The sequence below is a fragment of the Anarrhichthys ocellatus genome, unplaced genomic scaffold (assembly GCF_004355925.1).
Source record: "Anarrhichthys ocellatus isolate YVR2014 unplaced genomic scaffold, GSC_Weel_1.0 scaffold57, whole genome shotgun sequence".
NCBI classification, from domain to species: domain Eukaryota; kingdom Metazoa; phylum Chordata; class Actinopteri; order Perciformes; family Anarhichadidae; genus Anarrhichthys; species Anarrhichthys ocellatus.
Genome location: NW_022280087.1, coordinates 1,428,237 through 1,454,051, shown reverse-complemented (window position 1 = coordinate 1,454,051; position 25,815 = coordinate 1,428,237). Strand labels below are relative to the sequence as shown.

At 40.0% G+C, this 25,815-nt stretch overlaps 2 protein-coding genes across 3 annotated transcripts in view; one reads left to right on the top strand and one right to left on the bottom strand.

Moving 5' to 3' along the window:
- The window catches only part of col28a1a (collagen, type XXVIII, alpha 1a), a 32,047-nt gene extending 22,662 nt beyond the window's left edge, over positions 1 to 9,385 (top strand). The window contains exons 24-34 of the mRNA XM_031871274.1: positions 287 to 355; positions 800 to 868; positions 1,005 to 1,073; positions 1,363 to 1,431; positions 1,573 to 1,653; positions 3,159 to 3,194; positions 3,288 to 3,324; positions 3,629 to 4,183; positions 5,052 to 5,200; positions 6,987 to 7,266; positions 9,213 to 9,385. Coding sequence (XP_031727134.1) covers positions 287 to 355; positions 800 to 868; positions 1,005 to 1,073; positions 1,363 to 1,431; positions 1,573 to 1,653; positions 3,159 to 3,194; positions 3,288 to 3,324; positions 3,629 to 4,183; positions 5,052 to 5,200; positions 6,987 to 7,266; positions 9,213 to 9,385 — 1,587 coding nt within the window. The remainder of the gene's footprint in view (positions 1 to 286; positions 356 to 799; positions 869 to 1,004; positions 1,074 to 1,362; positions 1,432 to 1,572; positions 1,654 to 3,158; positions 3,195 to 3,287; positions 3,325 to 3,628; positions 4,184 to 5,051; positions 5,201 to 6,986; positions 7,267 to 9,212) is intronic.
- Positions 9,386 to 9,400: 15 nt separating this feature from the next.
- Positions 9,401 to 24,018, bottom strand: c1galt1a (core 1 synthase, glycoprotein-N-acetylgalactosamine 3-beta-galactosyltransferase 1a). 2 transcript variants are annotated; one of them, XM_031871285.1, is made up of 3 exons: positions 23,723 to 24,018; positions 20,295 to 20,959; positions 9,401 to 12,852 (listed from the first exon to the last, which is right to left on the bottom strand). In XM_031871285.1, the coding sequence occupies exons 1-3, from the start codon at positions 23,874 to 23,876 to the stop codon at positions 12,688 to 12,690; spliced, it is 984 nt and encodes a 327-aa protein (XP_031727145.1). In that variant the 5' UTR covers positions 23,877 to 24,018; the 3' UTR covers positions 9,401 to 12,687. The 2 variants fall into 2 exon arrangements, with proteins under 2 accessions (XP_031727145.1, XP_031727142.1); XM_031871282.1 differs by lacking the exon at positions 9,401 to 12,852 and having other exon boundaries at positions 18,417 to 20,959.
- Positions 24,019 to 25,815: the final 1,797 nt, after the last annotated feature.

The following is a 25,815-nucleotide window of genomic DNA, read 5'->3' as shown; positions in this document are numbered from 1 at the left end:
GCAAGAAATCAGGCTGTTCTCATTCACTGTTTGTATTAAAAACAGGTGAAGAGGTGGATGGGTCAAAAAAACACAGGAGAGCGCTGGTCAACCTAAAACATAGTTGCGTGTTTCGTAACTTATGTATGTGATATTAGTTAATACTCGCTTGTGCTGCTTGATATTCATATTAGAACTCACAACAAATGCAAAATAACTTTACGTAAGATATCATAAGAACTGTTGTATTAGGATATGTAAAAGAGACACAGGTTTGTAAATGAACATTTTTTTCCGTGACCATTAGGGGCTGCTTGGCTTACCAGGAGTGCGAGGAGAGATGGGACATGAAGGGAAAGGACTACCTGGACCTAAGGTGAAGCACAAGTATTACTTCATGAATTCATGAAATGGCGGAGAGTCGTTAGAGGGACATTTGCTGAGGCTCATGGGAATTGTAGTGTCATTAAACATACCAGAGGGAGAAAATAGTTCACAAATAATTTTGAAGTATTTCTACACTTTAACCGTAGCATTCTATAATCCTGAAGATGATTAATGTAGATTTTCACTGCTGAATATCAGCTTCAACATCAAACAAGCAAAAATCCTCATGAATGTGGATATGGTTGTGAAATATATAGCAGTCCATGTGGTTTTCAATTGGAACAGAGACTGTTGACCTGTGTTTAGTGTTGGTGATATGGAAAAGGACAATGGAGTGGACCTGGAACAAACAAAATGGCGTATAAGATGCTGTATAAGATGGATAGGCAGTGGAAAGTATTTTTAGTCCAAGTTTGTTTTGTCTGTGTGTCAGGGTGACAGAGGCTTGTCGGGCATGCCAGGGCCATCAGGTCCTCCCGGGATTGGACTTTATGGACCAAAGGTCAGTGTGTGTGTATCTACAGTATAAAGGGGGAGTTAAACAAGTCAATTTCTATTGTTCTTATAAACCATTTCCTCTATATATCATAATATTAGCCTAATAACTTGACAAATGCTGTGATGCATTGTATTCCCAGGGCTCTACAGGGCAGCCTGGTCCACCAGGTGTGCTAGGGCCTCCTGGAGAGGGCATCCAGGGACCGAAGGTAGGCAATAAAAACACTTGACTGGTATGCTGTACTTCAAGAAAATGGGATCACAAATGTGCTCCAACTGTATCATGTTGTTCCCCAAGAATAGGATGGAGCTGAGCATGTCTGTCCATTATCTTGTCTTGCAAGGATGACCATTGTCTCATCTTGAGTCGTAAGCCTGTGCTGTCACATCAAATAAATCCATCTGTGGTGTTTCACTCAATGGACAGGGCTTCAAGATACGTCTATATGCTGATGATACACTTGTGGTGCTTACCAATTCATCCATCTTTATTCTTAGGGAGAACCTGGGTTTCAGGGGCCAATGGGCCCTCGGGGACCACCAGGGGATGGCCTTCCAGGAGGGAAGGTACTTACAATATAGCCACTGCATGTGCCAGTGGTTGCATTACCTGTGACATATTGCCTCTGATTACCAGTGCTTCAAATTTGCTGTAATAAAGAGTGCATTCTCACACACTCACTCACTCACTCACTCACTCACACACAGGGTGACAGAGGCAATCCTGGAGACCGGGGAAAGAAAGGAGACGGTGGAGACTATGGAGGACCTGGATCTACTGGACCGATGGTAACACAGCATGTCCCATCTTGCTTCATGGTTTAATAACAATCTCATAAGTTGTTCCTCAAAAGGTCTGTGATGATACCAGTTCAATGTGAATGTTTTGTTTTCCAGCTATGATTTGTTCTGGGTCACAGTTTCTTTTCCTTCTCGTAGGCAATGCTGTCCTCTTTATTTAATGTAAAATAGAACCTATAAAGGAAGGTCCTGGTAGCAATTTTTGTTGTTGTTAATTTCCATGTTGGGAAACATGTATCAAACATATGCTCCAATGAGCGTTTTCAGGCTGATGCCATCATCAATTTATCATCATAAGGATCAACTGGTCCTAAACTGATTGTCAATTAAGTCCTGTTCTTAAAATCCCTGTTTGTAGGATTTGAACATTTCTGACCTTTGCAACACCTCGTGGTAGTATCCAAAAGGCAGAAAGTAACAAATGCCGCTAAAAAGGAGATCAAATCAGTTGCTGTTATAATTGTCCTGTACTTATGTTACATGGAAAACATTGTATTTCCAGAGATTGGGTTTCCGTCTTATAAATACTGTAACATTCTTATTGTAAATACAAATAACAATCCCATATTTCCGGAAACTCCAATGTAGCTGGTTTGGCTAAAAGCCCCAAAATAACTCTGGTCTTGTATACATCTAGTGTCTCAGAGTAAGACATTGGTCCTAACAGGCCAAGATATATTTAGTCTGCATGTTAATATTATATATAAAAGTATTATATTATAATCCATACAAATGGCTTGCCAGTGTTTGCAAATGCCAGCTGAATGCAAATGGTTTATTGGTAAATATCACTGATTTATGTCATTTATTAATTTTAGCATCATATTATTGCATAGAAATATGACCATTCACTCTTGGATTTATATAAATCAATCAACTTGACTTGTCAAGACATAAATGATTGACTGGATACCTCAGGTACCTTTTTTTTTTACTCCTTGTAAATACGTTTCTATGCTTGGCTGAAGTGGAAAAGTTTGTGTAAAGTGTGTCTTAAGGAAGCACAAATGCACACACACACCGTTATGTTGTTATTGTACGTGGGCTTTGGCAGGCCGCTGCTGTCCCCTCTCCCCTGTACAGGCACTGAATCTTTTATTGGTATGGAGTACTCGAGTACCTACTTTCACCCCTGAATTACAGGAGAAGTCCACGTAGAAAAGATGTCATGATGGTGGATTGGTCAAACAAACACACACAGGACTTACACCTATGAGTTCAGGTCCTGTGTGAAACAAAAAGTAGCCTTTGACTTATTTTAATGGTAAATAATTTACTGGTCAATAATGTAACAAACATATCGATTTGAAGCCACCATGATGTTTTACTAAACCTAACCAAGTATTGTTTTTGCCTAAACAAAAGCAAGTAGTTTAGTTGTGTTTTGATTTAGCCTACAATGTTAAACACGTTTAACACTGCGACTGTAATGCGTAAGAAAATGTTTCCCTTGACAATGCAGTTTACTTCCTCATGTGTGGTTAATTTTACAGGGGAGAACTGGAGAAAAGGGAGAACCAGGACTCGCAGTGAGTAAAGTGACTGGCACAAACGACAGTTTTATATCTTGACATTAAAATGTAAAGCCTATTTTTTTTTTCACATTTGTTTTCTGTACACAGAGAGAAGAGGTCATCAGGATTATAAGAGAAATATGTGGTAAATTACACATTTTATCATGTTTTTCATCAGTTTAATCCTCAGTCAATCTTTTCATCTTGCTTAGTTCGGTGCTATTTTGTCTCGTAAATGTGTGTGTAGGATTTAGTGGCATCTAGCGGGGAATACTTTGCCTACAATGTATAAACGTAAAGGCTCTCTCTAGAGCCAGTATTTTGTTTGCCCAGTCTGGGCTTCTGTAATAGATAGTATGCAAAGTTTTTATTTTGCAATGGTTCATGTTTTTGTATCCACAATGCAGTTTTTTTGGTATTCTAACTTATCTTTGACATTTGTTGCCCAGGCTGTGGTCTCAAATGCAGAGAAAGCCCTCTGGAACTGGTGTTTGTGATAGACAGCTCTGAGAGTGTGGGACCAGAAAACTTTGAGTTGGTGAAGGACTTTGTGAACGCTCTTATCGACCGCGTGACGGTGAGCCGAGAAGCCAGTCGGATTGGTGTGGTGCTCTACAGCCATGTGGACATGGTGGTAGTCAGTTTGCAGCAGCAGTCCAACCAGGACGACGTCAAGGCTGCCGTCCGGAAGATGCCTTACCTCGGTGAGGGTACCTTCACGGGCAGCGCCATCCATCGAGCCAACCAGCTTTTCCGGGCCTCGCGGCCCGGTGTGAGGAAGGTGGCCGTGGTTTTGACAGATGGGCAGGCCGACCCCCGTGATGTCATGCAGTTTGAAGAAACGGCTACGGACGCCCACGCGGAGGGGATCGAGATGTTTGTAATAGGAGTTGTGAACAAGACCGACCCTCTATATGAAGAGTTCCAGGCTCAGATGGATGTTATGGCCTCTGAACCTGATGAAGAGCATGTCTACCTCATAGATGATTTCAATGCACTTCCCAGTAAGCAATCAATGTCATCTCAAACAACAATCACACTGTTTACGATTGGCAAAATTGGCATGCTGACACATTGATCAAAGAATTCATCCATACAGCATTGGTTTTCTATAACATGCTGTTAACCCCCTTAAACCTAATCGAGGTTTGCCCCCCTTCTCAGACTTAGAACACACAGACATCACCCACATGGCTGTAATCTGCAATGTAGTCTTTCTAGTGCTTTTAGTTACCTCAAAACTTTTGATTTTGCATTGTTTTCTTCAAATTCAAATGAAATTGTTTCTAGCAGTAATCCAGTGATAGTGTATCCTGTGCAAACAATTTTGCTTGCAGCTAATGGAGCATGAGTTTCAAAGCAGGGATATGGTAAGATAACTGCTGTCTCACTCACAGGAAAGTATGATAGAAACTGTAGTACCAAAAACTCAGAAAATGTTAAATGCCAGACAGAACAAAAAAGAAGGAATGACAAACTCCTTGACCATTTTAAGGTCAATCCCAGGTTTTGCTAGTCCATGTCGATGTGTCCTTGGGCAAGACACTTAAGCCCATATTGCTGTGCCTGGTGGTGGTTAGATTGTCTTGATGGCCAGGTGGCATGGTAGCTATCAGTGTATGAATTTGTATAAATGGGTAAATGACATGTAGTGCAAAGCACTGCACAAGTACAAGTCCATTTGTCCATTATGTTTATAGTGTGCATAGTATGCATATATAATGTGCATATATAATATGCATGTGAATGGTAAATAAAGTGCTTTTACACTACATGTCTGTCACCCAGTAACACCCATCATATCCTGTGATAAGTACAACCTGTAACGGTGTAACGGTTAATTTTGAAATTGCATTGTTTGTTTTGGTACAGCTCTGGAAGGCAAAATACTGAATCGGATTTGTGAGCAGGATGACAGAATGGCATTTCTACCAAACTCCATCTTTCCACTTGTGGAAATCCACCCAGAGGCTCCAGTAGACGGCCGCTTCAAAGAGTTCCCAGTTGAGGAAAACATCCAAGTAATGCTGCTTTTATCTTGTTTGGAAAAATGATACTTGAAAATACTGTTGACCTCAGTCATAACAGAAGTTATCTCGAGACACTTTCCATGCAAAGCAGTCTACACTGTACTCTGGCTTTTGGGTGGCAACCATCTGCTACTGGTTGGCTTGAGAGAGAGACAGGGAGACAGGAACAACAATGATAGCACAACAGCTATAATAATAATATGAATAAGACTAATCCATATAATAGTAGCGGTGACTATTATAAAAATAGCAATAATATCAGAAATGACTACTACTACTTTTAACAGTAGCAGTGGATATAATATAATGATAATAGCAGTAATTATAAAAGAAATATGACAATGATATGATAATAGTGATAGTGGCAGTGGTAGTTAACCGGGGCCGCGGCAGCAGGAGCAATCCCGATCCAGGCGTACATAGATCCATGGAAACCTGCGAATGTGACAAAGCACCATCCACCTTGTTTTGAAGAAACAGTTTCCGTGAATGCTGTGATGTAAAAATGTGAAATTCGCACCATTCGCATAAGTTGAAATTTTTTAACTCGGGCAAAAATTTGGGTGACGCTGTGTCGCAAAAGCCTATCAGAGATGCTCCTCCTGTCATCACTGACGTCCTGCTGTTGTTGAATCATGAAAAAAATTCCAAAATAAAGTACACATCAATTATATTGAAATTTAACCAGATGGATTATAAGTAATACATAGAAATACATAAATAAATGTTCTTCTCTCATTTCAAGTAAAATAAGGGCTCCATCCAAAAATAAAATACACAAAAAATAATTTTTGAAAAACTTGCATCTTAAAAGAAAGTGCTTGATTTTAGAAAAATGAATGAAAATGAAAGAGTGGTGGTGGAGTGAACTTTTCTCTTCTCTTTTGTTAAATCCATTTCACATCATAATTTTTCTTTTTAGAGCACGCCGTAATAAACTGCTTCTCTGACTTACTTCTCCCACTTCTCTCTCTCTCTCTCGCCCCGTCTCTCCCGTGTCTGTGTGCAAATCTCACTCGGCTCACGATGCGTTTCAGAATACACACACTCGATTGGCTGAGTAGCATCACGTGAGATGATTTACAACGCATGTAATTGGTCGGTGTATTTCCTGGACTGCTGACCGAGTGCCGTAAAAAAGCTGCACGGGTTAAAATAGAAGCGCTGTATAATTCTCAATTATCCATCAGTTGGGTCGCCTGGGTCCAGATCCGGACCGGGGTCCGCCTATTAGTGACCCCTGGCCTAGTTCTGACAGAGGTTGATGCCCAGAAACGTCCCAAACGTCGATCGATCAGTGCATCTCGGCTCCACCAATGCATGTGTACAACATCGTTTGGCTTTTTTGCATTTATAATTCAGGCTTTTATTTATTGAAATATGATGTTAGACTCCAAAAGTTATCCCTGCCCCTCACCTCCGCGGCCAATAGTGATACTCACGGTCTCGGATGAGGCAAGTAATGGCAAAGAGGAGGGGGCATGTTCACCCAGATGCTTTTATAGTTGCGAGGCAAGCCCACCAATGTCAGTCACATGACTCTGTGGATATAAAATCTTGAGGATCAGTAGAAGGATGGCATCATTCAAGGTACAGAGCGTGAGTGACTGATTTTTCCAAGCATTCACCAAAAATGTCACAGCAATTGAGCCATTCTGTCTTTCAAACAAGGCTCTGCAAGTTGCTTTTTCTTGTTTGCGTGGCTGCATAGAAGACTGCATTGAATATAACTCTGTCATGTAAAAGTATGTCTGATCTGAGATTCTCTACTTCCCAGCTTGAACTCCCAGTGGAGACAGTAACCGCCCTGACTCCACAGTCCCATGAGTCAGGTAGGGTCGACAAGAACCTGGTTGATACCGAACTGTTGGTGGAGCCCTGGGACGAGCTGCCCGACATCACGTTCACCTCTCCCGGTGGCAGAGGGCAGCAGGACCCTGGGCTGACCTCCGTGGTGGGTCCTCAGACTCCGGCTGGCCAGCTACATGAGGCTGAGATCAAACAGGCTCCGGTCAGCCCTCCTCCTCCTCCACCCCTGACGGACTCATCGCTGCCAGGTAAACAAGCAGAGCGGCGACGGATACAGCCTTTGAAAAGTGTCTATTATAATATTATTTCTGATAAGTTTATTGCCTACTAAAGACACATGACAAAAAAGATGGTGTCATCAGAAATGAAATCTTGAGTTGTGCAACACATCATGAGGGTGCTTATCACATGGACCTCCCTGTCTCTTATGAGTTCCTTTGGTTGTTGTTTGGTTAGATGAACAGTAACAATAATGTTGAGACCAAAGTTACAGGGCCATGCTAGAGGAGGCCTTTTTTTCTTATTTTTAATGTTTTCTTATGTTTAAGTTTTAGGGATACCATGTCTGTATAGTCTTGTATAATTATTTGTAAATTATGAGAACAGATTCATTCAGTGGTGGAATGTACCAAGTTCAATGTTTTGATATTTGTATTTTCTTGGAGTATTATATGCTTCTTTATACTTCTATTCCACTAGATTTTAGAGGGATATTTTGTAACTTTTACTCCACTACACACATTTCATAGTTCGGTTTAAATTACTAGTTATTTTGTTTATTTAGATTGAACACACAAAGATAAACTTCATCAATTTAAAAATGTGTTTTTCTAGATCGAACTACAATTTGTGAAGAAATTATGAGTTCATCTAAATTAGGAACAAATGTAAAATATCCTTACACATCAATAATAATTATAGAATATATAATATAAAATATCGCTCAAGGGAGTACTTCTACTTTTTGTACTAGAATCATATTTCATTGATAATACGCCTGTATTTTTTATACTGTAGTATTTCTACTTTTGCTCAAAGCCACAATGAGCAGGATTTTCCTGAAAAACAATGTATTGACTCATATAAAAATAATCCTTCTCAATCATCACGTCTGATCCACTAGAAGTGTGTGATGGTGTCTGCAGCCACCGCCCTCCAACTGTATTTTCATATGTTGTGTTCAAGACCTTCCCCGGCTTTAACCTATAAAAATGAAGCCACCAGTGCCAGATCGTAAGCAATCATCCAAGATGAAGCTACCACAATGGTGAAAAAAATGCAAATATAAAGCCAACCAGACAAAGCTTATAAGTGAATCTGTGGTTGGCTTTCGCCCGCTGACAAGCACCCTAACACTAACCGCAGTCAGGGGGCGTGGCTTCTGGTATTGTTGAGCCGGGAAGGAGGGGCCAACTTTGAATTGACCGACAAGTCCTACTCATTGTGCCTTTAAGTAAAAGATGTCAATACTTCACTTTGAATAGATCTGAGCTTCACATTTTGGAATGGAAAGGGAATGAAGTAACAAGTAAAGAGTCCACTCAGATTCATACAGGTTAAAACCAGATTGTTTGAATTTTATCTCAGGCCCTAATCAGACCTGACATGAACATTTGCTTGTGTGATTAAATTACAAGTGGAGAGTTCAGGAAAGTACAGGTGTGCCTTTGTATTCTATGAGAAACCACAGTATTAATGTTAACATATAAATCAGACAATGCACAGGCACTTCGGTCTTGGCCGGTCTTCCTCAAGACTGAACTGCAGAGTAAAAATGCGGTCGATTCCGATACGAGGCCGAGACCTTCAAAAAGACCGATCTCGACGACTACAACGCTGGTCTGTCCCCTCAAGGCAAACTAATAAATTGGCAAAATTGGAAGTGTGCGTTTAGCACGACAGACTTCCCGAACACAGTTGGGCACTTTGATTTGCATTGCTGCCTTCGGCCGTTGCAAACAACGATTTGGTCTTTGCAGAGCGGGGAAGTGAGATCCGAACACAAGTGGTCACTGGAGATGCATTCTATTGCCAGGTCCACTTGTGGTCGGATCACCCAAGACGCCAATGAATGCCAGGTCTAAACAGGGCCTCAGTCGGGATGTGTCATGTAGCAGTTTATTCTGATGACCTGCTACATGTATGTTGAAACTGTAACATGCAGTGAGTTATTGCACCCTTCTTATCTTTTCAGTTGAGGGGTGCAGTCAGCCTCTGGACCCAGGTCCCTGTCGACAGTACGTGGTCAAGTGGTACTACGACCCCGAGGCCAACGCCTGCGCTCAGTTCTGGTTCGGAAGTTGTCAGGGCAACGCGAACAACTTTGAGACTGAAGCCAGCTGCAGGAGTTCCTGTGTCTACACGTAACAAGCTGTGCTCGGAGAAAAGGGTGCATGCAAAGCGAACATGCTCCATCACCGTCGCCGAGGGACGGAACAGACTGGTGCTTTGTGGACTGCTGCAGGTCAAGGACGTCATGGAGATCAGGCTTGGACCTCCTTACTGTCTCTCAGGCTACGTTCACACTGCAGGTGCTCCTGCTCAATTTTTAACTGCTGCACATGTACTAGCCGTCTGGTCATTTTGGAAAACTACATATATCTGCTCTGGGATTTATACCCAAATATAAAACTACAAACCAATATGCGCTGACAGGGGAATCAACAAGACTGGGTTCAACACGCCATCCCTGATGCAAATCATTTTATTGTGCCTTTCTTTCGGTTGTTGTCTATACACTCAGACAGCGATCCTGTGTCAACCGGTTCAGTTTTTCAGCTCTGAACATGTTCACTTGAAAGTTCTTAATCGCAATCCACTACCCTCAAGTCCTTCAGTACCATGATTAAAACTTGATATAATATGAAATAAAACACAAGGCGAGTTACACAAAATACTGTAATCACACACATTACATTACATTACAGTCATTTAGCAGACGATTTTATCCAAAGCGACTTACAATTCAAATTCTATCACACCGTAGGCACCGCTACGGGAGCTAGTTAGTTAAAAAAAATCCTAGATAATGACATAATATTGTGAAAAAGATAATAAAACGAACCATTCAGCTATGTATCATATAATGGGGGCAATGAACATTTTCTGTGCATTAACATTTTTAGAATATGTTGTGCATCAGAGGGTTAAACAGCATCTCTGAAAGTGCAGCTCTTTCAAAGTGTTGTTGTGCTTATCCTTACCGGTGTGACCAGGATTTCAAGTTAAACAAGGAAACAGGTGGGGGGTGGGGGGGGAGAGAGGGAGAGTTCAGCTAAAGAATAGCAGAGCCTCAACTGACAACAGGGTTTCACATCTCAGTGAGTGTACAATGAATGCAAAACCGTTTATTCAAACTCTGCATCCCAATCAGCACATTCCATCTACTCCATGCAGCTTGGCAGGACTCACAGCTGTGGACAAACAGACTAAAGCTGTTTCTGTCGGTAACTATGGCAAATTATTTCTCAGTTATTGACAGTTGTGTCTAAATCTGGTTAGTTAAATTATATGTGCCAGTAGGATTTATGTCATGACAATATGACGATGAAAAGAGCACAGGGCAGAACATCAGAATTGAGGAACTTTCACCTGCAATGTGAATATAGTTACCATGTATATTGTTGTTACAGATGTAGTTTATGGACCTGACGGGTATAAAACACTTTCTATTTCCTTTTAGGGTATTTAATTCTGGGATTCGTCTTGCTATTGTTTTTGTGGGTCACTGTTTTCAGGTGTTTCTTTAAGAGTTGTCTACAAAACAGCAGTGCCTTTAAGGGCATGTTGATACCTAAGCACACTGTGTATTCTTAAAGGGATGGATTGGGTGTTTTTAAGTGGGCTCGTATGAGGTACTTATCCATAATCAATGTATTGCCTACAGTAGAGGGACATCGGCACGCCCCCATTTTGGAGAAACGGAAAGGATGGGATGCAAAGCAATATACTGGTGTGGACGAGGCCAGCAAAATGCTCACCGAATAAAAACCTTAATATCAGTTCATGTATACATATGCTCTATTAAAAATATTTTCACTGTTTTTTTTTCCTTTCGGATGGGCAACTGAACTGAAAGAGAAAGTTATCTATGCTCTTTTCAAAGCCAAGTTTCACTTTGAGTTCAGTTCCCCATCTGGTATTTAAAATATAGCGCATACTTAAACTGACATTGATTTTGGTGATCCTTTCTTTTAGGTATACAAAATACATTCCACACCAGTATATTGCTTTGCTCCTCTGCCAGTATTCCTGTCCAATTCTCCATTCTGGGGGCATGGCGACACTCTGACTATGGATAAGTACCTCATACAACCCCACTTAAAAACACCCAAACTATCCCTTTAACAATTAAGGTATACTCACATGTTGTAGCTACTTCAATATTGCTTTCTCAAGCTGTAGTTGTTTTAGTTCATCTTAAGAAAACTCTTTTAACCTCTATTAGGATGAATATTTTATGGACAGATACATTTGACTGTAAAATATACTGTTTTATTGTTTAACACTGTTAAAATGCCAGAAGGAATAGTAAAGTTAGAACACGGTAGTTCAACAAAATAAACCTTTTTTTCAATAAATAAAATATAATTTCTTAAAGATTGTCCATTTTTATAACCCTTTCAAAAGTGCACACAGAGCAACACACATATGGCATTTGACATTGAGTACACAACAGAGATGCTCACAAGTCATTTTTTGGAAGTCCAAGTCATGACTCAAGTCTTTGTTGAGCAAGATTCCAAATCAGGTCTCAAATCTTTGGTCCATTGACTAAAAGCTAGAGTCCAAGTGAAGTCTCTCAGCTGGTTGCTTCATATTTATTGTACAAGCCAGTATGCACCAATATTGTATTTAATAATAATGCTTTGTAGTTTTGTCAAGATTGTCAGGTTTTCAGCCCTGCCAGATGGTACCAGTGAGATGAGATCATAACTGTTTACTACTGATATATGTGCATTTGACAGCAAATTATTTTGGTGGCCAGTATACACAAAACTACTGCTTTGTATGCAGTAGCATACCATAGCACCATTTTAATGATCAATTTCCATTGGCATTTATCCCATCTTTTCTTTATCAATACAACTTGTTTTTTTTTTTGATGTTATTTTTTAATGTCAGCTATTTAGATCAGTAGGTATTTTCACTGCATGGCTAGATATACCCCACACCCCATCTGTCACAAAGTTAATGTGGTTTACCCTTGTTGCTGCCAAACTTCACAACAAGCTTCTTTTTAGCAACTTCAGTACATAATATACACAGATGTTTTCCCAGAGAAAGGCAAGCTTCTAGAAAAACGGTACAAGTTTGTAGCACGGTCATAAAAGACAAATACAAGGAAGACAGATTGAAGGCCCGCATCATGTTAAAATTAGATTATTCCTTACATTTCTTATTAAATACAAAGTAACAGCTAAGTAAAACAGACCCACTCACACCCCCTAACATCAACACTGTTTTCACAGATTCAGACCATCATCAGGAATACTTGGAGGTGCAGGTGGAGGGAATCAACTATAAACCTGAAAAGTCTTGAATTAAAAAGTTATGGTTAGGGAGATCTTAATATATAATGGTGAGTAAATTAAGTTTGTCTCTGAAACCTGCTGAGACCCTCAAGTCCTTCTATAATTAGTGCAGAGGTTGTTGTGCACATTAACATTTCATGTGGAGTTAGTTGTGGTCTTGAATTCAGTTTTTTCATCCGGATTAAATCTGTATTTGTATCCATACGGCCGCAGATGGTGCGTCAGGTACTCCAAAACATACATCTCGACAGCGTGAATGTAGTGAAAGGACACGACAAAATCTGAGCAGCAGCCTGGACCCTGGAGAGAAAAAGAGAGAGAACCACAATAGAGTTTAGCACAGTTACGATTCAGACTGTGTGCTTAAACAGCAGGAAGCCAAAGACGTCTCCGCAGGTGTGAATGTTGAATACCTTAAACTTCCATCCACTACACTCTAGTATATTTACAATGTAGTAATAACAGCAGTCACTCCTACTTTAGGTCCAGTATTCCCTTAGTGCTACCTGTTTGGTGAACCTGTCTCATGGACAGTGACGTAGAGGTACAGTGCCTTGCAAAAGTATTCACCCCCATGGCTGTTTTTCCTATTTGTTACATTACAACCTTGAAGTAAATTTGATTTTTATTTGGATTTCATGTAATGGACATGCACAAAATGGTCAAAATTGGTGAAGTGAAATGATTAAAAAAAACATGTTTCCAAAAATAGAAAAGGGGAGTATGCTATGAGGCCTCTCAATAACATCTGGTGCTACCAAATACTGTGAGAAGTCAAGATAATTAGATAATTATAGTCCAATGAAGTCCATCAAGTGTGCAAGCCAGGGGCGTTTCTAGGATTGAAAGAAAGGGGGGGGCTTAGCCCCAAGGGGAGAGGCATGTTTTGCACGCATGGCAATTTTTTTTGGGGCCCATTTGGGGCCGTGGATATCCATTGTTTCAGACAGTTCATAGATTGGTTCAATCAGAAAGAGTGTGATGTTGCTCTGTAGTTTTGCTTGCATTCAGTATATGATAACATAAGAGACAGAATTTCAGGGTCATAGTGAAATTTGACAACACAAATATGAACTTTTCTCAAATAAAGAGAGAAATAATTTTCCTACTTGTAAAGGAAAGACGGATAAACTAGCTTTCATATCCGCATCACTCCCAAATCCTAATTCTTAAAGGGACCGCACACAATGGATGGAGAATGGACCTGACAGTGTCAACTTTATATCGTTAAGTATGATGATAGGCTGTTGGATTGTAATTTGAAGGGGGAGAAAACATACAAACCAGAATGCACGCACATGTGTAGCATGTTAGAGTTATAAATAACTTGTCCATGTGAGAAACAATAGTTTAATTTAATGACATCACCAAAAAAAATTAAAAATGTATCTATTTTTTTTAAATCCAATAATGCCAAATTATTTGGGGGGGCTGAAGAACATTTTAGGGGGGCTTCGTCACATGATCTAGCGGAGCACCATTAAATCTATTACTAAAATGGAAAGAAAAGGGCACCACACCAAACCTGCCAAGAGAGGACCAAAAACTCACGGCAGGCAAGGAGGGCGTTAATCTCAGAGGCAACAAAGAGACCAAAGGTAAGCCTGAAGGAGCTGGAGCGCTCCACAGAGGACATTGGAATATCTGTCTATAGGACCATTTCAAGCCGTACACTGCACAGAGCTGGGCTTTATGGAGGAGTGGCCAGAAGAAAAGACGTTGCTTAAAGAAAAAAAACAAAAAACTCCCATTGCACCCTATAGTATTGTCTCGTCACATGATCAAACAGGAAGTTGACATTCAACAACTTCAAAATACATTACCCAGCAATTATCACTGCAAATCTGTACGTGATGAGAATACCAAAGGAAATAAGAAATTATTTATTTTTTAAATAGTTTTATTCTTTATAGTTTATGTGGAATAAGCATATCCTTTTGTTAACCCTACTGACTATTTTACAATTTAAAAAAAAAAATAAATTTAACTTGATGGTGATGGATTTGCTTTTTTGAGAGAATATAGCAAATGACAGCACTATCATTTTAATTTTTTGTTTTTTGAACACAGGCATATTTCCTTGGTGGCAATCTGAATCGCCACAAGAAACTGCCCTAATGCAAGCAAACTGCCTGCACTCTCTAAATGTACGCCCCTGCTCACGAAACATAGCCCTACCAACAATTGAGGTCACAACGGTCCGTACTCCTGTATTTTCTGACTACAAATAACTCGACTTTGTACAACAATGATCTTGTCGTTACTACAAAATCTTGACTCAACATGGTGGTCATGTGATTATATTAACAACTTGAGGAAACCAGGCAGGCAGCTGAATCCATGCGAAGCCCGATTCAGAGGAACCGATTTCATTAATGGAATGCCATTCGTCCCCAGACATCATGTGACCAATCACTCCTGTGTAACTCAAAGCTCAGCTTTGGGAGGAGAAGAGATATACGGGACAAGGTGAGGAGAAAGAAAGAGAGAAGGTGATTGAGATGAGAGAAGAAGAGTAGGTACTGTACTGATGCCAGAATAGGATAAGCATTATGTTAAAAACTCACCTGATCCAATTCAAACTATGTCATTACTACAGAAATATATTTGGTTTATACAGTGGAACCTACAGGCTCAATATAACAACATAAACACCTAGCATAACTAAAGTGTAATGATAGCATTATATTCATATATTGTTGTAAAACACATTTTGCTTACATTTATGTGGTTTAAGACATATTTCTATCGATCAACTCCAAAATTATGCAAACTCAATCAGAAAGATGGAGTAAAGAAGGTGTATATCATTTTAGTAAATGATTTTCAAAGCATTTTGTCAGGAGAGAAGTCAGGAGTCACAGAGAATGGTACAGGCAGTAAATATAGAGGGTGAGAGAGAACAGTAGTGGGAATTTGCACTTTAATTAAACACTGTAAACATTCATTATCAGATCATTGCAACATTCAACCAGATTATCATACTGTGTTCAAACTTTGGCTCAGTAAGGCTAGAAATCTCAGTTTTTGGACCTCATTTCTCAAACCCTTCAACTTCCTCAAGCTCTACACGTGTCAAACTCAAGGCCCGCCACGTCATTTTATGTGGCCCGCGAATCCGCCAGCAAAAAAAAAAAAATTATTTTATTTTTTATTTTGGAAAAAAAATAGTTAGACTTGAAAATAAAAGTATCCCCATGGTCGAAATTATGAGATAGAAAGTTGAAATTATGAGATAGCATGTTGTCTGTGTACCGACATTAAAACTATCACAACAGGTGGACATGAGAGGGAACAGCCCGTAAAGAGGTTTCCCAAAAAGTGATTGAGTTGAAAAAGATCGACAAATAATCCCAAAATGTCCACGAAGAGAAAAACTGATGCAGACGGGAGAAAATGTAATGAAAGATGGGAAAGCGAATACATGTCTGTGCTTGAAGGAGAAAAACGGGTCTGTCTTCTGTGTTATGAGGCGTGTCGGTGATGAAGGATACAATTCACGTCGGCATTTTGACACTAAACACGGAGCTAAATTTAGCCTCCAAGAAAAACATAAAATTGTCCAAGAATTAAAATGCAGAGTGCAATCACAGCAGAATATATTTACAAAAGCTACAGCCCAGTGCATGCTAAAGGTATGTGAGCAGGTGAGCTCCGACCAGATACAGACTTTTACAAATGTCAGTTTGTGAAGAAACACCATCGCAGACCGAGTTCAGGAACTGGCAGCAATCTAACAACACAGCTAGCTAAGAGATGAGCAGGTACTCGTCTTCTTCATTAGCTGTTGATGAAAGCACAGACAACACGGACACAGAGCATCTATCCATGTTTATAAGACCTGATCTCAGTGAGGAGCTCTTGTATGTAGCTGCCATGCGCGGGACGACGGCGGGGACATTAGTGATGCAGAGAGGTGACAAAAATAGCTTTGAACAAAGTCAATGTAATAACTGGTGTTTGATGATATTTGTCTTTGTTATTTTCTTTAAAAGTTTGATCTTTGATAGAGTAATGTGGGTTTCTTAACCCTAAATTAAAATTATTTATTATTTATTTATAATAACAGAAATGTGCTTAAATATATTTTTACATTTATATAACTGCATGTACAATATTTTTACACTTGAATAAACAATAATCAAATGCAGAGAGTTATTTAACAATATGTTAGGAGTAGTTACATTTATACAGTCTTAGAGTTACAACCGGCCCTTTGAGGGAAACCATGATGCTGATGTGGCCCGGAGTAAAAATGAGTTTGACACCCCTGCTCTAAGACATCTGACCACACCAAGCTCTGGCAGTCAACTACAGTCTGACAACCAACCATTAACTCTGGCTGTTCCAGTCCAGGTGAGCTTGTGCACATGAAAGAGGCAGGATTCTAACAGCCAATCACATGCAACATCCAAAAACCCAGGGCAGCAGACCTTTAAGACAATGACCTCCACTTGGAAATTTGGTAACTGCAGCATCAAAAAGTTAAAACAGCCCATTAAAACAAGATAAATGTAGCAATATATAAAACATGTGGCTGACAATGCGTAAATAGCAGTGGTGGGCCGTCAGGGCCAGCAAAGCCTTCTCTGCTGGCCTAAACAGAATCACAAAATTATAGCTATTTTATAATTTAATAATTTTTCACAAATACACTACATGTATTCAAAAGCACCGTAGCTTGTGAGTGTCCTGTTGTGCTATGGTGTCGTGTTGCTGCCTTGGTTAGCTCCAAACTCCAAGATGCTCAGTTGCAAATAAAACGCATTCTTAGCCATAAAATGTGCAACGCTTCTCTGACGCTGTCAGCCAGAAATACTGTTCATACAAATCCTTTTCCTGGCTGGGTCAGGGCTGCTAGCTGTGGGGTTGGCCGACCCTTTCTTACGATCCAGTTTTTCTGGAAATGTCCTTGAGAAATCCGGTTCTCCTCCTTCAGCCATTGAGTGTTAAAAAAACAAAGCTGGGTAAAAAAAAAAAAAAGAATCTACACCAAGCAAAACGCTAAAAATGTCATGTCAATGTCATAACTTCTTACATATCTTTCAACTTGAACCGTTACTAATAACTTCTGCTAGCTAGCTGTGTGAATTGTTTGTAATAAAATACGTTTGGGTGAACCATAACTGATTAAAAAGACGGTGTTGTGTGTTGAGGAGGACCCGCGAGTAGCACGGAGTCGGCTACAATGGGTTTAACATGTCATACATTGTCCTGGAGGGCAAAGTCTTTTACCTGGTTGCTAAGATGTCACTACGTTCTTTGTTGCTTGTCAGTCTAACCCAGAGGTAGCCAACACGGTGCCCACGGGCACCTGGTCGCCCACAGGGACCACATGAGTCGCCCGCAAGTGATGTTCTAAAAATAGCACTAATATGAAGGCAAATCACTGTCAAAATCCAAGAGCGCAAATAATATCCACGCGCACTCAAATTAAACAGCAGCGCGCGTATATTACTTCGATGAGTGCTTTCACATCACTACGCGCAGAATAGCTCTGCTCGCGCGAGCAAAATTGCAGCCTGGTAGGAGAAATACGGCCATCGCCATGTTAATTTTTTCGCAAACCAATGAACAGAAGTTGCCATATTTGGAATGCGGAGGAGTGACTTAGTGACGCAATATACGGCTCTGGTAGAGCCCTGTCAATCACAAAGTAGCCCCGCCCTAAACCATACTCTAATACCATACCATTTGACTCTAAATGGACCATAAGTTACTAAATGAACATCATGCTGTATTGAAGAAGACTTGAAACTAGAGATTGAGACCATAAACTCATGTTTACAATGTTTACTGAGGTAATAAATCAAATGAGGAGTAGAGTCATTTTCTCATAGACTTCTATACAACCGGACTTCTTTTTGCATCCGGAGGACTGCTTGGTCAGCAGAGAGAATGCAAGTTTTAAGACACTTTCGCATTGGCTTCAATCAGGAGAACTGGAGGTTTCCGCCTGCTGCAACCCAAATGACGTGTGACATTTCCTCTTTTAATTCTCCTTTGCGTGCAACTGGATGCTCCGTGTGCAAAGATGCATTGGCAGCATGGGGGTTTGACTCCGACACGTGTGTGTGTGTGTTTGCGTGTGTGTTTGCGTGTGTGCGTGCGTGTGTGTTTGTGCGTGCGTGTTTGTGTGTGTGTGAGTGTGTGTTTTATGTGTGAGGGCAATGAACTATCAAAACAAAACCTGCTGTGTGAGTGTTTGGTTAACGACATTAACTGGCTAATCCTGCTCTGTGAGACAGGCTCATGGTGCTTTTGTGAGGGACACCTGCGCTGACGTCTTTAGGTATCAAGCATTGTCTTGTGAATGAGTTAAATTTGTGTCTCATGGTTGACTTCCACGCCGCTATTCAAGAAGGTAACACCTTGGCCTGTCGGAATTTGCTTGTTCTGTACCCTTTGCTGAAATTACATTTTTTTTCCATGCATGGAACACTTGATACAATCCTATCACTATCCTATCAATACCCTAAATATAAGATGAATCTTAAAAAAAAAAAGTAAATGACAGGCCACTGGCTCTAGAGATGGCAATGTTGGTGTGTTGGTCCTCCACTTTTTATTTATCCAGTGAAATATCAAACATCTATCGATTTATCAGAAGGATTTTGAACAGACATTTATGGTTCCAGATAATGTATCTTATTGACTTTAGTGATCCCCTGAACTACTGGATGGAGTGCCATGACATTTGGTGCAAACATCCATGTCTTTTCATACATGAACATATGGAAAAATATTTTAAAACTACACTAGGCTAACGTTAATAAAAATGTTGTTTTGTTTTTTATTTCCAGAAATTCCCATGATGCCTCACAATGCTTTCCTGAGGCCCATGCTGCGTCCAAATTTAAATCATGAAGGAAAAAGAAATGTATTTTCTGTCAATGAAAAACGAATGAGGTTTAAGTCACCCCTCTCCAGGGATTGATAATGCCTGGTCATGTAATGCCCCCCAAAGTGAAAAGGCACATGCAGACGAACGGCACCCGCCTCCATCCATGACACTCAGTGGGTGAGCAAGGATACCTGAGAAAGGGGTGTCATTCATCTGCATGCACCACCCACGCTGCAGTGAACCAGAGCTAGCCAAAAACCGGCAAAGCCTCACCCCAAGCGAGCCCTTGGTGAGGGAAAAGGCAAATGATTTGGCGAAGCTGTCATTACTTTATCTAATAATCATCCTCTTATAGTAATCAATCTGATCCGGACAGACCTGTTCACTATAAGAGGATTCCACTGTAGTGTTGATTAGCAAAGCTTTCTAACACACAAAATTAAGATGGTCAACACGGTAAACCTACTAAACATCAGCATGCTAAAATGTAGCATGTTAGCATGCTGATGTCAGCATTTAGCTCAAAGCATCACCATGCCCCCAAACAAGAGCAATAATTTTGGACAATTCTCCAAAAGCCCAGATTCCGTTCATCTGCAATGTCTTTGTACGTTCAATGTCAACATTAAATTCTTCCCACAATATCTGTGCTACCTTCTACCTTGGTTTGTTCATGAAAAGATTGTGCTTAAAAAAGCACACCCTGGCCTCCACACCTTTACTTTCCACCTCTCGACACAAAAGCCACACTACTTCTGACATAGACTCTGGATGTAAATTGTGGCGTCCAGAATCTTGAATGATAAATGAATTCCCACTCAGAAATAGTTGGCGTCTTATTGGCATTTTTAGTATAAATCCAGATTCTCAACAGGAACTTGTGTATTGTGTTGCATACCTCTACCGGGGGATAGTGTTCGTAAAGCAGATACCAAGGCCTCGGTCTTGGTGGCTGCCTGACGAGGTAGTGGTCTGGAGGAAAAGGATGAAACGTTTGTCTCCCCTTAATGTCCCTGGAGTCCGCTGGCTCCACCTTCATCGTCTCCATACATTTACCCAGAGCCATGTCCTCTATGTTGGAGAAGTGGGTACATTTCCCAGTATTGAACCCTTCGACAAATCTCCTCAGTGCTTCCTTACTGAGGACATAACCTGCTCCTCCACTCATGTAGCCTTGACTGATGAAGGGGGTAAACCTTCTACCCAGGTACAACGGCTTTTCAGTATCATATGTAGACAAGGTGTAGCGTAGATTCTCTATGACCACGAACGTGTCGTCGTCTGCTTTTAGGAACCAGTCCGCTTCATCCAGGTGGTGCTGGTGGATGTACTGAAAGGCTCGGATGGTCTTCCAGTACAGGTTTTCCCTCCCCTCACTCACGTTCAGCTTCACAGTGGGGAAGTCCGTCTCGACAGAGCTCATGTACAGCACTTTGTTGCAGCGCTTGGCCCACGTTTCCCTGATGTGCTTGGTCCGGGATTCCAAGTTCTTGGGCCCCGTCATGATCCAGCACAAGATCCGCGGTGTTCTAGGGGAATTAGCCGCTGAGCTCTTGTTCTCAACTGGAGGAAATGAAGAACAAAGTATCAAAAATGTGTTGCGTGGACATTTTAGACCTGAAGGTTTCAGACCTACAGTTAATCAGAACAGTACACTTGGACTGTTGTCAAGAGTATAACTGAATTAATGAGTAGAGATAAGCCGGTATACCAGTTCCACTACTGTGATCAAACAGCCATGACCTGGCCCACTCCTTCACACAGGAGAGGGTGAACAAGTGTCATAGGGCTGTTACACAGTTTATTGTTAAAGGCCTGCACATTGTCAACAGATGAGTCAAAGGGTAACAACTAATAAGTCTGTCAATGTATATTGAGTTGTTTGATACATAGTTACTATTAACTTATAAGTTATTTTGAATAATAGTTTATGACAACAACATTAGTAAACTATTATTATTAAACATCCCTGCTGTTGCCGTTCAAGAAATACTATTTGTTTAAATATGAATAACAGAGCAATGTTGATTTTTTTTATTTTTATTAATTGTCATTTTTTTCTCACAAAATAATCAAAAATAATTGATAAGAGTATCGAAAAGGAACCGGACCAATAAGCAGAATCGCTACTAGTATTGATAAAATCCTAATGATCCCTGTCCCTAGACATGACTGGTCAAGGCACAATGTTGGGACGGAGGGAGGAAGCAAGACAGAGCTTGTATGTGTTTGGCTAAGCCCCCTACAAAGCACTGCCTTTTTAAAAGGTGATAAAAACCTGCATGGTCTAAATAAATGTCCCCTTCACTTCTGTGGTTGGCAGTCTGTAAAAAAGATGTGCGCGTTCTTGTTTAAGAAGAACCAGCTGCCCATGTTTTTTAAGATGGCAGGTTTTCAGTTGATAAGCATTCCGCTTCAAAGGTTTGGACCCGACCTTAGACATAAACAACATGCTGCGTGCTGGAAACGGTGCCAATTATTCACAATCACTTTGTTTGCTCCATTTATAATAAACACTGTACATGCCAGTTCACCGATTGTGTATTAAGACCGGTATTTAATAATCCAGGTTAAGATAAGTGTTTTTATAAATGTAACCGTAGTCTAAATAGTTTCTGCAAAACAGTGACTGACATGATTAAATGGAAATGCAGGACTTTCACTCAGGAGACCGCCGTTTGTGTCCTGTGTGAAACCAAAAGTCAACATTGACTTATTTTACGTTAAGGGAAACGTTACGTATTAAATATACTTTGTTTAAAGCCAAACTGGGATGTTTTACTAAACTTAACCAAGTAGTCTTGTTGCATTTTAGTTTTGTTTCAATTCAAAATGTTAACCACTTGTTTAAAACTGCGACCATCAGCCAGGAGGAAACTTGTTTTGGTTTAGTTGTATGGGAACATAATGAAAATCCCCAGTTTGACAACCACTGTGCACAATTTTGATAAAATAGTTAGAATTAGCTCCGCCTTGACCTGCTACAACAGTCAAATACTGCTTGCACATTCAATAACGTTACATACAAAATCGTCATGGGGGCTCAGTATTTGTGATACTCTAAGTACATTTTACTGATAATAGTGCTGTACCTTTAGACTCTTGAATGCATGATTTTTACTTGTGACAGTTTTATATTGCATTGGTGTACTACAATTAAGATATATAGGAATACCACTGTTAAAGCACAAGAAAAGCTGAAACTTTATATTTATTTGATTTAGGATGAAATGTTTTAGATGTAACTCCTAACAATGAATTCTGACTAAACTGCTTCATAATAGTCGTTGTAGTTGCCTTGTGACTGCTTGCTGTCATAATGAGTTATGCCTTATTGAGGAAACAAATACATTAGGCCTACTACAGATCTATAAAGCTGCTAAATTCTGTTTTATCAGAACTCCCACATCTAGCCTTAACCTCCATCCTACCAACCAAACAAATTGAACAATCAAGGACTACTGAAAAGAATAACCTACTATAAAGACAAACAGCATAGCAAAATGTTAACTTTTCTTGTCAAAACATTAGTTATGTAATTAATGTAATCTGAAGAAAACTAATTATTAATATTTTGGGAAATGTACAGTTATTTTGCATAATGAGTAAAACGAAAAATAGACAGAGCACACGAGGAAATGATTGTCAGTGTCTCCGTCAAACCGACTGACAGACGAGTTCCACTCCCCTGGTAGAGAGTGATCGTTTAAATGAGGAACCATGGCAAGCACGAACTCATTAAATACTCAATAAATGAAACAAACAAATTGATTGAGAAAGTTAAAAAAAATTGTAATGATAGGATAAATAAAACAAAACCGTATACTAACTGGGTCGGCCGGGACCCCAGTCGGTAGGATGAGGGTTTAACAACTGTTGGCACTTCGGTACTTGTGGCAGCTCTACCAATCATTAGATCCGTCAGCATTTTCACCGATTGTGTTCTGTGTTGCATCCAACACCACTGGAATTACGCGCGACCAATTACGCATGGCTGTGGTTTAGATCTCATGGAGGCTACCTGTTACAGTCGCCGTAGTATTATCATTATTATTATAATTATTATCATTATAAAACACCAGGAGAATAATCAATGATTTATTAGCGCTCGTGTTGAAACTGACTTTGGTGCTTCACAATTCAGGATAAATTAAAAGATCATGAACAGATGGCTTGAATGCAAATAAAATAATGATGCAATTCATCACTCATAAATAAAGTAAAATGAAGGTTCTAGATGCACCCATTGACACTACATTGTGGTGCATCAGCCATAAAACGTGCATAAAAAGACACGATTAAATAAAGTATGGATAAAATCATCACCTGTGTGCACGAGCTGTTTGACTTCGTGCGTAGCATTCCTCGTGAAGTAAATGGCTTGTTCTGTTGCAAAGTTCGAGTCCAACACAATGCGAGAGGAGAGAAATCCCATCATGACTCCAATGGTGAAGATTAAATGAGACTTAATGTGCCTCATCCTCCTGATTGACCTGCCGGGAACAAGTACCAAGTCACTCACTGCTCGATGCGCACGAGATACTTCTCCGGTCACTTGCTCTAAAAATGAAGAGATAAATAAGGAAATAAGGATGAGCCTAGAGCGGCAGTTCCCTCTCTGTTTTTCCAGACGCAGCGCGCACGCAGTCACCCGCTCTCACGCGCGGCTGTTTCCAGTGTGAATCCGGTAAGGCGGAGCTCAATTGAACACTTCCTGACGTCACCAAACCCTGTACACACAGAATCTTCCTTTCATGAACAGTGACTCTTATACTGTTGCTTGGTGTGGTTAATGAGATTAATTTCCCTGTGAGAAATAAACGTGATGTGAACGCTCTTAAATGTCTTTGAGTATTTTATTAAACAGACACTTAGAATAATTCAGCTGAATGGATAGAGCTCAAAGTCAAAGGTTTTACGGAGTAATATATGCTTCACACGACCTGAAATCAAAAGAAAGATATAAACCTATCAAGACTAAGTTGTTTGGAGCGCCTTGATATCATAATTACAACCCATGCCACAAAGCCTCAGCATCCCCAGTTTGATTCCACCCCTGGGACCCCCCCCCACCAGAATAGAAATCTGAACCAGGTTAAAGATAACGGTTTTTTTCTTCCCAAAGGGAATTTGGGATGAATATTTGTATCACTATACATCTGAAAATATTGTCAACAGCCATAAAAAAAGAAATTCTCTGTTTTTAGGGGAAAAACCCTCCATAGATCATGCTATAAAGGAGGTATGAACAAACGCCTGTTTAAAAACCTTCAGAATATAGAAAGGAATGAAAATGGGAAGTTCAGTGTCTGAAAAAAATAATAATTTTGAGGAAACAGCCTTTTAATTAAGATATAAAATATATAAACATGAAACTACATCAACTCTTATTTTTTGTACTACAAGTTTTTAGTCTAAAATTAATTAGACTTAAATGAGACTTAATGTGCCTCATCCTCCTGATTGACCTGCCGGGAACAATAAGTGGCCAAGTCACTCACTGCTCGATTCGCACGAGATACTTCTCCGGTCACTTGCTCTAAAAATGAAGAGATAAATAAGGAAATAAGTTTAAAAATGCAAATGGTGAATTATCTAATGCTTAGTTTTTTGGAAATTTAGGAGAAATCTACAGATGCGCTCAATTGCAAAACTGATTTCAATAATCATTATATTAATAATGTGTTTACATTTATAATTGCAGTTTAGTAACAAGCTTTTGCTGATGGCTTATTGGAAATTGAGAAACTGAAGATCCTATGTTAATGACCTACGAACATTTCTAACATCAGATATGATGATTTTTAATAAACTGAGAGGCACTCAAGCATTTTTAAGCAATTCATTAATTAATATTAACCCTTCATAAAGGGTGAATTATCAAAACATTATAAGTAAGTAAAGGTGTCTGCTGGCAAACCGAAATAAAAAAAAACTTTTTTATTTCAGTTAAGTGTGAGGAGAAATTATAATACAAAAGTTACACAAACTCAACAGGATCTCTAATATGAATGCATCTGTTTCATGTGAATTCCTGTGGACACAAACAAGACTGATCTGATGACTGCAGACAATGATGGAATTTAATGAATAATCAGTGCAAAGGCTTACAGGTACACAGCAACAGAGCAAATTATTTAGGGAGCTTGGTTGGACGGTCTCTGCTTTCAGATCTCCATTAACTTGCTTGGGGAGAAACTGGTGGTGGGGAACAGAGATGGGGAGGGGCGTTCTCCGTTTGGAGGAGGAGCAGGAGTTGGTGGTGAATGTGGAGGAGGAATAAGCATCTCTGGAACACGGCTCTTGTCGTAGAAAGCTTTGTCCTGGCGGCCCCGATCAGCTCCTGGTAGATATGGACGTGTGAAGTCCAACAGAGTCTGGAGAAAACCACAAAGAACACGTGTTGTATTAAAACACCA